This window comes from Phycodurus eques, chromosome 1 (assembly GCF_024500275.1).
Source record: "Phycodurus eques isolate BA_2022a chromosome 1, UOR_Pequ_1.1, whole genome shotgun sequence".
Taxonomy (NCBI): domain Eukaryota; kingdom Metazoa; phylum Chordata; class Actinopteri; order Syngnathiformes; family Syngnathidae; genus Phycodurus; species Phycodurus eques.
The window spans coordinates 36,143,843-36,161,742 of record NC_084525.1 but is presented as its reverse complement, the minus strand read 5'-3'; the positions used below and the strand labels follow the sequence as shown (position 1 = coordinate 36,161,742).

General features: G+C 42.2%; 1 protein-coding gene across 1 annotated transcript in view; it reads left to right on the top strand.

Annotated features, from left to right (window-relative positions):
• The first annotated feature begins 5,657 nt into the window (after positions 1-5,657).
• The window catches only part of LOC133409830 (microphthalmia-associated transcription factor-like), a 68,626-nt gene continuing 56,383 nt past the window's right edge, over positions 5,658-17,900 (top strand). The window contains exon 1 of the mRNA XM_061690352.1: positions 5,658-5,852. Coding sequence (XP_061546336.1) covers positions 5,749-5,852 — 104 coding nt within the window. The 5' untranslated portion in view covers positions 5,658-5,748. The remainder of the gene's footprint in view (positions 5,853-17,900) is intronic.

Here is a 17,900-nt window from a genome sequence, read left to right as displayed (position 1 = left end):
CCGCGGAAGGGAGTCGCCCCACAGCCGCCCCCCATGCTCATCCCCCCGGTGTGTTGCTGTTGCTGCTGCTGCTGCTGCTGCTGTCCGTAGCGAGGCACGCGCACCACGCCTTCAACCGCCGGCTATTATGTGAACAGGCTTAGCACCCACCTCCCTCCCTCTCTCGCTCCCCTCCTCATCCAGCAGCTGCCGGCCGGCCAGCTTCCCACTGAATGGCCTCAAATGTGACGGCCTATAGGATGCGTGTGCTGACGGACATTATTACCATTCATTATTACCTCTCACCAAGCACGTGCACAGATAGACCCCAAATGGTGCTGAAGAACCAGCCCTTTTGCCCTGGACGTCAAAAAGTGCCCTATTCCCCCGAGCCGAGGGTGAACGCTCTCAGACGCACTACCGAAATGCTCTCTCACACGCTACAATTTTCTTTGTCTGTCATATACACTACTGAAATGCTCTCAGGCACTCCTAAAACACTCATACACACTGGCCTGAATTTTTACATACAAACACTCACACACAATTGAAACACACACACACACTACTGAAACGCTCTCATACGCACTATACTGAAGCACCGATGCACATTACAGATGGTTTAATATGTGTTGGTCTACGCTTTGGAGTGATAAAATCTTCAACTCTTGTAGGACGGCTTTCAACAAGGATTTAGGAGTGAGTTTATGTGATTTTTTCCCCCATTCTTCTACAAGGATATTTGTGAGGTCACACACTGATGTTGGACGAGAAGGCCTGGCTCAATGTCTACTCGAAATCCACCCTAAGGTGTTCTATCAGGTTGAGGGCAGGACTCTGTGCAGGCCAGTCAAGTTCACCCATACCAAATTCTCTCATCCATGTCTTTATGGATCTTGCTTTGTGCACCGGTGCGCAGACATGTTGGAACAGGAAGGGGTGGTCCCCAAACTGTTTGACTGTCCAAAATCTCTTCATATGCTGAAACATTCAGAGTTGCTTTCACTGGAGCTCAGGGGCTAATATTTTGGACATTTCCAAACTTGTGGGAACAGATTGGAGACGGCCCCTTCCTGTTCCAACATGAAAGTGCATCAGTGCACAAATCAAGGTTCATAAAGACATGGATGAGAGAGTTTGATGTGAATGAACAACCCTGCACAATCCTGACCTCAACACTATAGAACACTTTTGGATGAATTAGAGCTGAGACTGAGAGCCAGACCTTCTCGTCCAATATCAGTGTGTAACCTCACAAATGTGCTTCTGGAAATTAAAAAAAAAAAAAAATCCCATAAATACCTTGTGGAAAACCTCGCCAGAAGATTTGAAGTTGTAGAGGGTGCACCGATGTCCTTTTAAACCCTACAGATTCAGAATGGGATGTCACTTAAATTAATATCGGAGTCAAGGCAGGTGACCAAATACTTTTGGCAATAAAGTGTATGTACTTTGTGTGCATGTACTGTAACTGTTTTTTTTTTCTTTTTCTTTACAGTGCAGTAGATAATTACACAATACTGTACTGTAATATGTTTTCAGTTAAATCTCTCTTTTTTTCACAGACTTTATTATGATTAGTTTATTCGATGTTAACACTAAAAACAAGGAAGTAAACAAACTAACTACTGAACTTTGTAATATGTAAAGCAAATCGAAGTGCATTTCAAGATTCAGTATTAGCAAAAATGTGTCTACTCCATTGATGCAACTCATACAGGATGTTTAAGTACGCTGTGCAGACTAGTGAAAAGACATACTGTATTACTTTGTAAGGAGTTAGAGATCAACTAATTATGTGTACGTGGCTTTTGCAAACTGGTTAACATCCACCAAACAACAACATACTACTGATCAAGATTGTTGATGCTAGTTTCACATTTGGTTTTCTCACAACAGAGTGCTGAGGCTGCTGAAATATTCATGACTATCTATTACATTGACTCCACTGGTCGTTTTCCTGGTAACGTTACCTCGGTGAAGTCACAAAAACACAATTTGTCCAGTCAACTTCTATATCACATGACGACAATAATATACTGTACGCAGAGAACCTTTACGCTGACTGGGGCTGCCCCAGACCCCAGCCCCTCCTTGCGCTTGGCATTGTGATATCAGACATGAATAATTATCTCATTAAGATCCCCCAGAACCATCTGTCCAGTCAGTCTCCTCCTAGTACATGCTCATAAACAAAAGACCCTCATTGCCCTCGTTAGCCTCATTCGAAATTTAAGCTTTTGCCACACTCTGACAAGACAACTGTGAGAATGCCATGTAGATCCTTAGATAAACATATCGTAAAAGAGGTTTGAGATTATATCATAACTCTGTTTTACTTAAGTTCCCATGTGCCTGTCAACATTTCGTATCTATAGGTGATCTTTGTCATTGTCATGAGGTAGAACCTTTCAATTGGCATTTCAGCAAGAAATCTGTTGTGTCTTCACAGTGGGTTGTCTCAGAAAAGTGATTAGCAGTGAGGGAAATCAGTTGAGTCTGGACATCTGATGTCATATATTGTGCTGGCTTTGTCCCTCCGTGCCTCCTCCACACTGGGTAAAAGATATTCAAACTTCACACTAACATCCAGAAAAAAAAAAAAAAAAAAGGAATACGCTCCATTTGTCATCTCATAAAGAAATATGTTGTACAATGGGCCTTGTTAAGACTGGTTAACAATGGCTTTAAAAGTTGCTTGCTTTTAATATCGAGGGAAAGGGAATACATTTCATGTGGTCAAAATGTTTTTCTAATAAGTAGAAAAGTGTAGAGGCTCTCTCAAAACATGTTGCATGCAGTAGTTCTTCAGCATAGCACTTCTGAGCTAATAAAGACCCTGATCCTGATGCTGTCTTCTTTTGACAGTGATACACAGGAAGTGCTCCATGTAATTAGCTGATAGCTGTTTTCAGTTGAAGGAGCTTTGTGACAACAGTGTCCCTCATCACAACCGAATAGAAGCGTCAAACTTGTGTTGTTTGCTTAGATTTAAGCTCAGCCATGTTTCCTTATTTCTCACTGCTCGTCAATACTGTGCAACTGGTGTTTCAATTTCATCACTGGCATGGGAAAGCTGGATGTAAGGCAAAAGGGTAAAATGGGAATTATGGGATACTGGACATGCAAACATAGGTGCAACATGTTCAATATAGCTGTCGGAAGCACATGTTTTGATTTCAGGATTGTTCTCTTTTTTACTGATTTATTCAGAGCCAGCCAGTAAAATATGCATTATTTATAATGTATGTATAGTTTTCCCACTTGAGCACATTACAAAAGGTTTTGTGGTCCAAAAGTCTGGGGGCCTCCCTCAACCCGGGGGCTTTGGGTAATGAGCACCTCTATTCATCAACAAGCATAATGTGTTCTTGTCAATATATACCCCGTTCCAAATTATTATGCAAATGATATTTATCTCTGATTTTCCTAAATAGTCAATACAAATGACAGTTGACATAAATTTCAAGTGGAACCATTAGAATATTATTCAAATGTTTTTGAACAAACCTCCCAATCATGACAGTATATTTATAAAAAAAAATTAAAATACACTATTCCAAATTATTACTCACATCAGAGTTACAAGACATTTTATAGGTTTTGAACAACTGAAAATGGTCATTTATTGAATTTGCAGCATGAGGAGATCATATTTACTGAAATCAAAAGCTATTTCTAACAAAAAAATATATTTAGAATAGGTCAAGTTACATTTTTAACATAGGACCCCTTATTAAAAAGCTGTTTCACAATTTTTAAATCCATTAAATTTGTGACGTTTTGGAGAGTTTCTGCTTGAATTTCCTTTGAGATGGTGCATTGTCATGCTTGAACATGATTTTTTGACTGAAAGCACGGTTCTTCTTTTGGTTCCATGGAAGAAAGTGGTCACTCAGAAAGTCCACATACTTTTCAGAGGTCATGTTCACACCTTCAGGGACCCTAAAGGTGCCAACATCCATTAAACCTGTGACTTTGTGACAAAATCATCTTTAAGCACGACAATCTCAAAGAAATTCAAGAAGAAACTCTCCAAGAAGTCACAAGTTTAATGGATGTACGAATTGTCAAGCCACTATCAAATAAGGGTGTCCTATGTCGAATAGTTACTTGACCTGTTAAGATGTTTTTGTTTGAAACAGCTTTTGATTTGAGTAAATACAGTATGACCTCATAATGCTGCAAATTCAACGCACGACTATTTTCAGCTCTTTAAAACCTGTCAAATGTCTTGAATCTCTGTTGTACGTAATAATTTGGAACAGTGCATTTTCAGTTTTTCTCATAAAAATAGTCTTATCATTGGGAGGTTCGTTCATAAAACAAATTGAATGAAAAAAATAATTACGGTTGATGACGGTTGTTGACTTGAAAATGATGCCAACTGATACTTGCATCAACTATTTAGTAAAAGCAGAGAAAAATTTCATTTGCATAATAATTTGGAACGCAGTGTATGTCCGCCTGTCAACTGTGGCTGGATTAGAATCTTACACGTCCCGCATTACAACTATTTTGACACAAGAAGTGGTGTTTATGGGTAGTGTACTTTTCGTGGGTTTCATTTGTATCATATTTACATTTGTAATAAGTTGAGTTAAACCAGTTCTACAGGATGAGGTGAATGCAAATATTGATTTTGCAAGTGTCCCTGGTGGCCTTTAACATAGCTTGAATTGCTGTACTGCCACCAAGCGTTCGGTGGGTGTCCACGTCATATAGTTCAACTGCTTTCGTTTCTGTAGCAGAGGTGGCAAAAGTAGTTACTCACTGTCTAAGTTCATATAATTGTGCAAAAAACATAAAAAATATAATAATAATAATAAAATATTTTGGTCAAAGTAGAAGTACTGATTTAACTCATTTACTTCAGTAAAAGTAAAAAAAATTACAGATGCCATTGTAAGAACAAAAGTAACAATTACATTTTTTTTTTTATTGTCAGTTTCATATATATAGGCTACCCGTTTTGAAAATTCTGGCTCATCCAGTTATTTATCGGTTTTAGACAATGACACAAGATATCAATTGGACTATACTCATCTGGATACACTGCTAGATATAACTGCGTGTCATCTGCAAATATATATATATATATATATATATATATATATATATATATATATATATATATATATTTCATTCATTCATCTTCCATTCTGCTTATCCTCACCGTGCTGGAGCCTATCCCATCTATCTTCGGCCGAGAGGCGGGGTCTACCCTGAACTGGTCACCAGCCAATCGCAGGGCAGATAGAAACAAAAAATAGGCTACTAATTTTGATAACGTGAAAACTTATCTGCACAAAATAGTTTCCATCTTAATAATTTGGGAAGAAGATTGAGAAGAAGAAAACAATTACATGTAGCTCTTGTATACGGAAGCTTCCGTAAAAACTAAACAAAAACGTAAACAAACGTAGAAGATTTGAGCATTAAAGATAAATACGTTTACGTACATGTAAACAGAAGTTTGGTACTCAGTGTTATAAAATATACAAACCTTAATGCAAAAATGTAAGCCATCGAAGTGTACCCAATCGGATGCACGCTGACATTGACAGCCGCGGTGCATGACGGTCGTCGTAGTTCATTGGCCCCTGACAGCGCCGGCAATGGGTTAGCGGCTCCGCTTCGAGGACTACATAGCTCCAAGTGCCGGACAAATGCAGTTCGCGGTGTCAGTGCTTCACAGGGTTGACGTACGGTGCCACAAGAAGCTGTTTTTACTAGTTTGCCGCCGCTAAAAGTTGATATTTTACAAGCATGCAGTCAGAATCGGGAATAGTTCCCGACTTCGATGATGGAGAGGACTTACAAGAGGAGCCCAAAACGTATTACGAGCTGAAGAGTCAGCCCTTGAAAAGCAGGTCAGTAGTTATTTGGCACGCTGAGGTGGTTTTGGTGTTTAGGTGATAATGAGGCCGCAGACCTCGTAAAGTGCTGTTCGGGGCGAGTTATGGGCTTCCCGCTGACCCAGAGTGCCTCTCATTGTTGATGTTTTTTTTTTCTGACCGCACGCTGTTATGCAACATTTGGGTGTTGTCTTGTTAACATCCACTTCAAATATTAGCTCGGGAAGAGCAGACAGGTCAGAGTGCATCGAGATGCTTTTCAGCCATAATATAGCACAACATAACATAATATAATATAGCAAAGCAAATGTATTTATATAGCGCATTTCACGCACAAGGTAACTTAATGTGCTTTACATGATTTAAAATAATTAAAAAACAAAGAGAAAAAAATAAGAGAAGAATTAAAACAGTGTACAGTGCAAGAAATATCATTTAAAAGTGGAAATGCTCTAAAAAGCATGAGAAAAAATAAGTTTTTAACCTGGACTTAAAAACATTCACACTTGGGGCTGACGTCACTTCTGTTGGCAACTTATTCCATTTGTGTGCAGCATAGTAGCTAAATGCTGCTTCATCATGTTTGCTTTGGACTCTATGCTTCACTATTTGACCTGAGTCTGTCGATCTCAGAGCCGTACTGGGTTTATATTCCATTAGCATTTCTTTCATATGTTCAGGACTGAAACCATTTACCGATTTATAGACCAGGAGGAGAACTTGAAAATCTATTCTAAAGATGACTGGGAGCCAGTGTAAAGACTTTAGAATTGGAGTCATATGCTCTGACTTCTTTGGTCTGGTCAGAACCCGAGCTGCAGCATTCTGAATGAGCTGCAGCTGTTTAATGGACTTTTGGGGGAGTCCAGTCAGAAGACCATTACAATAGTCAACTCTACTTGAGATAAAAGCATGGATGAGCATCTCCTGGGCTCTGGATATGTTCTTCAGATGGTAGAAGGCAGTTTTAATAATTAATTTGATATGACTGTTGAAAGTCACACCAAGGTTTCAAACTTGGTCTTTGGTTTTTAAAGAGAGTGACTCCAGGTATTTACTAACAGTAATCCTCTTTTATTTATTGCCAAAAACAATTATCTCCGTTTTGTTGTGGTTTAATTGAAGAAAATTTTGGCTCATCCAGTTATTTATCTGTTTTAGACAATGACACAAGTCATCAATTGAACTATAGTCATCTGGAGACACTGCTACAACCCCAATTCCAATGAAGTTGGGACGTTGGGTTAAACATAAATAAAAACAGAATACAATGATTTGCAAATCATGTTCAACCGCTATTTAATTGAATACACGACAAAGACATTGGTTTTCTGAAGTGTTCCTGAGCCCATGTGGTGATATCCTTTACACATTGATGTCAGATTTTGATGCAGTGCCGCCTGAGGGATCGAAGGTCACGGGCATTCAATGTTGCTTTTCGGCCTTGCCGCTTACATGCAGGGATTTCTCCAGATTCTCTGAACCTTTTGATGATATTATGGACCGTAGATGATGAAATCCCTAAATGCCTTGCAATTGTACGTTGAGGAACATCGTCCTTAAACTGTTCGACTATTTTCTCACACATTTGTTCACAAAGAGGTGAACCTTACCCCATCTTTGCTTGTGAATGACTGAGCAATTCAGGGAAGCTCCTTTTATACCCAATCATGGCACCCACCTGTTCCCAATTAGCCTGTGGGATATTCCAAAGAGGTGTTTAATGAGCATTCCTAAACTTTCTCAGTCTTTTTTGCCACCTGTCCCAGCTTTTTTGGAACGTGTTGCAGCTATAAAATTCTAAGTTAATGATTATTTGCTAAAAACAATAAAGTTGATCAGTTTGAACATTAAATATCTTGTCTTTGTAGTGTCATGTTCAGGTTGAACATGATTTGCAAATCATTGTATTCTGTTTTTATTTATGTTTAACACAACGTCCCAACTTCATTGGAATTGGGGTTGTAGATGTAACTGTGTGTCATCTGCATATCCATGTCATTTTCTGAGTCGCTTCTCCTCACTAGGGTCGCGGGCGTGCTGGAGCCTATCCCAGCTGTCATTGGGCAGGAGGCGGGGTACACCCTGAACTGGTTGCCAGCCAATCGCAGGGCACATAGAAACAAACAACCATTTGCACTCACAGTCATGCCTACGGGCAATTTGGAGTCTCCAATTAATGCATGTTTTTGGAATGTGGGAGGAAACCGGAGTGCCCGGAGAAAACCCACGCAGGCACGGGGAGAACATGCAAACTTCACACAGGCGAGGCCTGGGATTGAACCCGGGTCCTCAGAACTGTGAGGCCGCCGCTCTAACCTGTCGTCCACCGTGCCGCCTCATCTGCATATAATATATATAATATTATACAATTCATTTGTTCATTCATCTTCCATTCCGCTTATCCTCACTAGGGTCGCAAACGTGCTGGGGCCTATCCCAGCTATCTTCGGGCAGGAGGCGGGATATACCCTGAACTGGTTGCCAGCCAATCGCAGGGCACATGTAAACAAACAACCATTTGCACTCACTTTCACACCTATGGGCAATTTAGAGTCTCCAATTCATGCATGTTTTTGGGATGTGGGAGGACGCAGGCACGGGGAGAACATGCAAACACCGCACAGGCGGGGCCGGGGATTGAACCCCGGTCCTCAGAACTGTGAGGCAGACCTCCCACATCCCAAAAACATGCATCACATTCCAAAAACTGTGAGGCAGACCTCCCACATCCCAAAAACATGCATTAATTGGAGACTCTAAATTGCCCGTAGGCATGACTGTGACTGCGAATGGTTGTTTGTTTCTATGTGCCCTGCGATTGGTTGGCAACCAGTTCAGGGTGTACCCCGCCTCCTGCCCGATGACAGCTGGGATAGGCTCCAGCACGGCCACGACCCTAGTGAGGAGAAGCGGCTCAGAAAAAGGATGGATGGATGGATAATACTGGGAGAGTGAAGTCATTCAACATGTTGGTGAAGTGTACTTTAGAGCAGTGTTCCCCAACCTTCTTTGCACCGCGGACCAGTTAGGAGTCGGGATTTTTCTCACGGACCGGCGGTGGTGGCGTGCGCGCATATACACATATATACATACACACACACGCACACGTTTGTGGTCCGTCCACTGTGGGTGCGATGCAGGAGTGGGGGTCGGAGTTATTGTAGGCAGCCAGACCAGACTGCAGTTTCGTAGCTCCTCAATGAGAGTAGACTTTTAACTTCGTAAAAGTAGTTCTGCCAGCGTCGAGCAGCAACCTACGATTCTATCTGCATCAAAGCAGACTTGGTGCATGAGAGTTAACTGTTGCGATAAACCCGTATTTTAAAAGTAGGACTCCTGATATAGTGTTGTTTCGTTAACGAATGTTTCGTTCAAAAGAACAAGTGTTTTCAGTAAACTTAATGAGCTTTAATTAGTTTATGAAATGATTTCGTTCTTTGAGCTCTGCCGCCGTTAGCCAGCCCGCTTGGACCGGAAACAGAAGCGTTCGAGCCTGCTGGGACCGGAAACGGAAGCGTACTGTGCAGTCCCGACGTGTCAATTGAGACGCGCAGCTGTTACGGCGGAGAAGATCCGGTCAATTTTCAAAATATAACACATTGACACGCGAATTGCAATTCAACAGAAATTATATAAATTGGTCATTGTTTCTCTGCGGGCCGGTAACAAGTGCCTCACGGCCCAGTACAGGTCCGGGGACCGGTGGTTGGGGACCCCTGCTTTAGAGTGTTCCAAATGGCACCAAATGCAGTGTGCAGTGAAAGCGTTTGGAGTTCAATAATAACAGGGTTATAGCTTTACTCCCTAAAAATATTAAACAAAATAGCCTTGTCACTTAAAAGTTATGTCTTCTTATAGTTTCAGATCATTTTATAATCATGACAAAGATTGTGTGTCCAGAGTTCTGTTTTGTAGATTGTTTATGACGTGGATTGTCTGTCAGAATTCCTTGTAGTTGTTAATTTTATCATTATTGTTTATTTTAATTACATGAACCACATTACTTTGACAATTTGCCCATTTATAAATTATTATCACAAATGTAGCAAATTTCTGTTGTAACTCAGGACATGAAAAACATTCTCTATGCCGAGTGGCTAGAAAGTAGTTTCCAACTTTTGTACATTGATGCTCTCTAACCATCGACATAAAGTGATCTATTATTATGTGGTGTGATTTGACCATACAAGTGCTAGACTAAATACCGAAAATCCTCGAGTAATTGACAACTACCAGAAAAGATTTGTGATTTTGCCACAAAATTGTGGCAATGCACATTTTTCTATTAGAACAGGCTATTGTCTGACAAAATGAAGGTCCTTCCCTTACTTCAGCATAGTCACTTGGAACCACAAGATGGCCCCGAAGCAAAATTTCTTTTTCAGACATGGCTTTGGCCCAAGCACTAAAACAGCAAATACTGTATGTGAGTTTTTTGGCAAATAACACAGGAGCGGTTCCCACATCCCAGAAATCAGAGACTAGCCAAAATATGCGAATGATGAACTGCAAATATTCGGGCGTTCACTATTTACTGTATCTCTTTTTGGCATATGGATGTGTTCCTCAAAACAATGCCCATAAAGGTGTGATTTTCCCCCACAATACATAACAGTTCCCACTTCGCAGGTGTGTTAATATGTCTGTGACATGCTTTCGTCAAAATATCCCAAGGAACAAAACGTCGAGCACGCTTCACCCGTTAGGCAAACCCTTCTGAAATTTAGCCTGTTTTGAAGGGGAAGTCCTGTGTCTTAGAAATGAGGGACCGTTAACACTGCTTTTCAGCATACACATGACCAAACACAAATGCCCCCCACCCATAATTTCACAGAGCATTCAAGTATGTGCCACTTATTAGTAGCTAATCAATCAATCGATCAAGCAAGCAAGCGAAATGTATTTGTAAATAAATATGCAGCACAACCGGTTCAGGGTGTGCCCTGCCTCCTGCCCGAAGATGGCTGGGATAGGCTCCAGAAGCCCGTGAGGATAAGCGGTAAAGAAAATGGATGGATGGATATGCAGCGCAAAGCGCCGTACATTAAATCTACTTCTTTTCCTTTCGGCTTGTCCCTTTAGGGGTCGCCACAGCACGTCATCCTTTTCCATGTAAGCCTATCTCCTGCATCCTCCTCTCGAACACCAACTGCCCTCATGCCTTCCCTCACGACATCCATCAACCTTCTCTTTGGTCTTCCTCTAGCTCTCTCGCCTGGCAGCTCCATCCTCATCATCCTTCTACCACTATACTCACTATTTCTCCCCTGGACGTGTCCAAACCATCAAAGTCTGCTCCATTCCTCAGGCAACGTATGCGCTAGAATTCTATTGAACAAGCTGGTCAAAAACTCCACAGCCACCTCTCCAAGATTCTTCCATGCCTCCACAGGAATGTCATCAGGACCAACTGCCTTTCCATTTTTCATCCTCTTTAATGCCTTTCTAGCTTCCCCCTTATTAATCATTGCCACTTCCTGGCCCACCACACTTGCCTCTTCTACTCTCCCTTCTCTCTCATTTTCCTCATTCATCAACTCCTCAAAGTATTCTTTCCATCTATCTAGCACACAACTGGCACCAGTCAACGTATTTCCATCTCTATCCTTAATCACGCTAACCAGCTACACATCCTTCCCATCTCTATCCCTCTGTCTGGCCAACCTGTAGAGATTATTTTCTCCTTCTTTAGTGTCCAACCTGGCATACATGTCATCATATGCCTCTTGTTTGGCTTTTGCCACCTCTACCTTTGCCCTATGTCCCATCTCAATGTATTCCTTTCGCCTCTCCTCGGTCCTCTCAGTGTCCCACTTCTTCTTAGCTAACCTTTTTCCTTGTATGATTTCCTGTACTGTGAGGTTCCACCACCAAGTCTCCTTCTCTCCTTTCCTGCCGGAAGATACACCAAGTACTCTCGTGCTTGCCCCTCTGATCACCTTAGCTGTAGTGGTCCAGTCTACTGGAAGTTCCTCCTGTCCACCGAGAGCCTGTCTCACCTCTTCCTGAAAAGCTGCACAACACTCGTCCTGTCTCAGCTTCCACCACATGGTTCTCTGTTCTGCCTTTGTCTTCCTAATCTTCCTCCCCACCACCAGAGTCATTTTACACACCACCATCCTATGCTGTCTAGCCACACTCTCCCCTACCACTACCTTACAGTCGGTAACCTCCTTCAGATTACATCGTCTGCACAAGATGTAATCCACCTGCGTGCTTCTACCTCCGCTCTTGCAGGTCACCCTATGTTCCTGCCTCTTCTGGAAAAAAGTGTTCACTACAGCCATTTGCATCCTTTTTGCAAAGTCTACCACCATCTGTCTCTCCAAATTCCTTTCCTGGATGCCGTACTTACCCATCACTTCTTCATCACCCCTATTTCCTTCACCAACATGTCCATTACAATCTGCACCAATCACGACTCTTTCTCTGTCTGGGATGCTCAAACGACTTTGTCTAGCTCCTTCCAGAATGTCTCTTTCACCTCTAGGTCACATCCTACCTGTGAGGCATAGCCACTAATCACATTGTACATAACACCCTCAATTTCAAGTTTCAGCCTCATCACTCGATCTGATACTCTTTTCACCTCCAAGACATTCTTAGCCAACTCTTCTTTTAAAATAACCCCGACTCCATTTCTCTTCCCATCTACACCATGGTAAAATAATTTAAACACTGCCCCTAAACTTCTAGCCTTACTGCCTTTCCACCTGGTCTCCTGGAAACACAATATATCAACTTTTCTCCTTATCATCATGTCTACCAACTCCTGTGATTTTCCTGTCTTAGTCCCAACATTAAAAGTCCCCACATTGAGTTCTAGGCTCTGTGCTTTCCGCTTCTCTTTCTGCCAAAGAACCCGCTTTCCACCTCTTCTTCTTCTTCAACTTCGACCCACAGTAGCTAAATTTCCACCGGCGCGCTGCCGGTGGCTGAAGTTGTTAACCCTGGCCACGACCGATCCGGTATGGAATTCTTTGGATGAACGTTCATATTTGTTTGGCAAAGGTTTAAGCCGAATGCCCTTCCTGACGCAACCCTCTGCATTTATCCGGGCTTGAGACCGGCCTACAGTTTGCACTGGCTTGTGCCCCCCATAGGGCTGCATTAAAGCGCTGTACATTAAATAAAGTATTTTAAAAAAATAAAAAATCACGCACACACATACAGGTTAAAAATAATATCGTAATGACCTAATAACCCGAGTCTGAGTACAGAACATCCAGATGAGGAAGCACCAGCTCAGGAAACCGTCTGCACCGGGACCAGACGTTAGGCCACCAGGATGGAGCCCCCCGGTACAGCCGCGAAATGAGAGCCTGCGCCTATGGCTACTGGAGACCCCAAGAGGCGGGACCACCAACACGGCCCATCGCAACTCCCAGTGCAGAGGGCTCCCCCTAAGGCATAGGTGTCAAACTCAAGAGGTGTCAAACTCAAGGCCCGGGGGCCAGGTCCGGCCCGCCACTTGATTTTATGTGGCCCGCGAAGGCAAATCATGTGTGTCAATTTCCATGATTCTTGTTAAAATATCCACCGAAATTTCAAATAGTCATATATCATAAATGATAATGTTGAGATACTGCAAGCATTTTTGTGTTAAGAAACATGAACAATAGTTAAAAAACCCATTTCCCTTGATTTCTGATTCCAAAACTAGTTCATAAATTTTGTGTGTAAATATGATGAGGCGATTAAAGATTTTTATGGTTTCACAGTCATAACGGCCCTCTGAGGGAAACCGTAACTACAATATGGCCCGCGACAAAAATGAGTTTGACACCCCTGCCCAAAGGAAACATCGGAAAAATATTACCAAGGAATATTAATCCAACCTAAAAATGTATTGACGAAAGGGATAAAAACATAACAATATACTTACATTTAGTATGGCCGGCGAATGACAATGAAAACTGAAATGACTGTTGGTTCCCCAGCACTTTACAGTGAGTAGAATTATGTTAATTATAACATTTCAGTATTTATTTGCAGGGTTTCTAAATCCTGATTTGTTTTCATGTCAGTTATGTCAGACCGACAAGGCTTCCGCCATTGTGGCACATAAACACTGTAGCTGTTATGTACTGCGTGCTTGTGAAACTTGCCGGGATGCCCATGTAATGACGGCAATGATGTCATGGACAACAGTGACGTCTTGCAGCAGAATGTTGTCTGCTTACCATTGTCACGGTCAGATGTGGTGAGGACAGAACCTCACTGTGTCCATACAGATATCTTGGGATCACATGTTTGGGAGATTCATGCTTGTTTTGCGTCGCTTAATATCATCAAATTTTGCTGCAGATTTGCAGTTTTTTACTTTTGTGTTTTTGTTTGTGCGTGGCTACAAATGGCAATCTCAAAGAAAAAACTACTCATCTGGTCTGTCATAACTTCTTCAGCATTTTTTAAAGCTAATTTCTTCATTGTTGAAATGTGATTACGTTTTCTTGTTATACTGTACACATAGAAACCAGTAGTGTGGCACTTGTGCTGTGTTTTCTATTCTATGCCACCATTTGTCTCCCAACAGCAAAGAAGGCTGCTCAGAGTCCAATTCGTCACAGATAATTTCATCTAATGTCATTTTATTTGGCTCATGTGAGACCACTTCCTCCTCGGATCACATGACACTGACCCAGCATGTGAACAGTCTAATGACTGTTGGGAGAGTTCATACAATAAGTTGGAATGCTCACCGACCTGCCAGATGTGCTGTAATGGATGCACGTTCTGGTTTCACATTTTCTCCAGAAAGATCTTCTCAGATCATATCTTGTCACTCTTTCTTTATTAGTTTGAGTGACTACTCCTGCTCCTCTGCACCAAGCCTTTGTGCTTAATATAGATGTGACAGTGCCGCTATGTAGTGTAAATAACATGTTTAAATTTAGCCACGAGTGTATTATTTCTCAGTCACTAATGGTGTAGTGGTGCATTCGCCTGACTTTGGTGCAGGCAGTGTGGGTTCGGTTCCCACTCAGTGACGGTGTGAGTGGTTGTCCGTGTCTGTATGTGCCCTGCGACTAACTGGCGACCAGTTCAGGGTGTAGTCCGCCTTTTCCCAAAGTCAGCTGGGATAGGCTCCAGCACCCTGCAATGCTGAACAGGATAAGTGGTATTGAGAATGAATGGATGGATGAATGTTATTTATAAAAATCACTGAGCCTGGGTGTGATTATTATTATTTATTTTTTTTTTAACATCCATATCACCTTCAAATACCAGCTCAAATCATTCTCTCTTATGCACAGGCTTACTTTCAGGTTTGGTTTTAATCAAATTCATGCTATGAGTTTTCCCAAGAGTCTAAATTGCCCGTAAGTGTAAATGTGAGTGCGAATGGTTGTTTGTCTACATGTTCCCTGCGATTGGCTGGGTACCCGTTCAGAGTCTACCCCGCCTCTCGCCCGAAGATAGCTGGGATAGGATCCAGCACGCCCGCGAACCTAGTGAGGATAGGCGGTATGGAAAACGTATGGATGGATGACATGTATTAAACAGTCTTGCAAAGGGAGCGCTTTTGTCCTTTCCCACATCTACAAGACCATTTCCTGCCGAAATGTATTTCCATTTACTGTAGATGGAAAAAGTAGTAAATTCAGTTCAAAATCAGAATGATTAGTTCATATCTGGTGTGAAAGAGGCTAATGTCTGCCTCTGCTACAGTGGGTGGCGGTCCTTTCAGTGTTTTAAACTTTTGTTAACATGCCCCAATGATCAAGAATTATAGAACCCTTTACACCCACCCCCTATTTCTTGTCTTGCTGAAATGAGCCCATTATGAGCACTTTATATACTGATGGCAAGTATGGATTTCATTACCTTGACAACCAGAGGCGGAGGCTGGGCATTCCAACTAGAGTGACTTCTACTTGCGGAAGCAAGCGCAGAGTGTTTATACGTATATGACTGAACAAGGGCACCACAGTGGTTCACACAGTTCTGAGGTTCGGAGTTTGCATGTTCTCCCTGTGCTTGCGTGGGTTCCTTGAGGTATTCCGGCTTCCTTCTGCATTCCAAAAAACATGCATGTTAGGTTCAGTGAAGGCTCAAAATGATCCATATACAGTATGTGAACGTGAGTGTGAATTGTTTGTGCATAAGTGCCCTGTGATTGGCTAGCGAGCAGTCCAGGGTGTACCCTCGGCCAAAATTGGCTGGGATAGGCTCCAGCTCACCCATGACCCAAATGAGGATAAACTGTATTGAAAACGGATGACTGAATAACCTTTACATAGACAAGACCATTGAAAAAAGCAGACCGTCCAGCGCTTTAATGCAGACTCTTTACTTTTCACCGAACACTTGACGTTTTACCATTTTGAACAGGAATGAGGAATTTTAAACTGAAAGCTTTTTATATCCTAATTTGAGCTGGCCCACTGTGCTCATTCAAGAAGTCAGAAATTCATTAAGTGTAACATTCAACCACTAAAACTAATTTGTGTCCAGGAATGCATTAAAATAGCTAGAATCTGACATTTTAATCTAAACTTATTAATGCGCTTGACAATTTCTTTTCAATGTTTTTTTAACAACTAATTTGTAAATTAATGGATGACAATAGCAGCACGGTGAATGACTGGTTAGAGCGTTTGCCTCACAGTTCTGAGGACCGGGGTTCAATCCCCAGCCCCGCCTGTGTGGAGTTTGCATGTTCTCCCCGTGCCTGCATGGGTTTTCTCCGGCCGCTCCGGTTTCCTCCCACATCCCAAAAACATGCATGGTAGGTTAATTGAAGTCTCAAAATTGCCCCAAGGTGTGAATGTGATGTGCGAGTGGTTGTTTGTTTGTGTGTGCCCTGCGATTGGCTGGCAACCAGTTCAGGGTGTACCCCGCCTCCTGCCCGATGATAGCTGGGATAGGCTGCAGCACTCCCGCGACCCTTGTGAGGATAATGGATGGATGGGTGAATGACAATAAATATAAAATAATTGAGCGCATCTGTGGCATAAACCTGACACTGGGTGATGTAGTCTATCTAATACAATGAGTGGGCAGAGCTACAGAGGAAGTCTACAGTGTAATGGGTGAATAGGAACGGTGTATAGACTGTTCCTATATCGCCGATCACCATGTGATAGAAAATCCAGCTTGTCCCTCAGAATTCCAGGCCGGATGCGATTGAAAACACTGGAGGTATCAAAGAACATGATCCTTGCAGTGCACCCAGGCTTCTCAAAGTGAAAAAGGGAGATTGGTGGAGGAGGAAGATGACTTCTACTTCAATACCAGACTGGTAGACAAACCGCGGCAAGACTGGTGATGGTTTCACCAGGTGGCGGACATTGTTCTGAACCAGCCCTGGCAGTGTCTTTATCAGATGTGATGTTGGCTTCACTTGCCTGTGGCTGTTGAGGTCTAGGATGCAGTGTTTTGAGCACCGGCACCGCAAAAGGGGTCTTCCACACCTGTGGTATTCTCCCCACCATAATCTTCAACATTTAAGATGATCTAATGTTGGAATACCCGGGAATTACCTTGAGAATGATCTCGGAAGCTAAGCAGGGTCAGTCCTGGCTAGTACTTGGATGGGAGACCACTTTGCAATACCAGGTGCTGGGGTTGGGCAGTAAGCCAATCACCTGCTCCCGTCAAAACTACGGATTAATGAAATGGCAATTGCGGCCTAATGTGCCTCATGGCACTGAGAGCTCTGGAAAAAAGAAAAAGTTAGCATATGGCTTCAATAACCAAGTTGGCATAAGAATATACTGTTTGGGTAACCTTGGTAAACTATTTTCTTTAGTTTTGAAGGAAATCAATGCACTGATAAATATTGGCTAATACTGTAGGGTTGGACATTTAAATGCAATTATATCAAGGCGTAACAATGGATCTTTTTCCTTAAATTGTCCAATTTGAAAACCAACCTACAGTACAGTATTTATAATTTCTAATTTATTTCATCTCAATGAAGGCAAATGATATGATCGCCTTTGAAAGCACTTTGAAAATGATCACGAACTGTTAATAACAAACAAAGCTGTTGTCCTTGTAAAAGGGGACACGGATAACGGATATGTATACGGATAACGTGCCAATTTCTTTGCT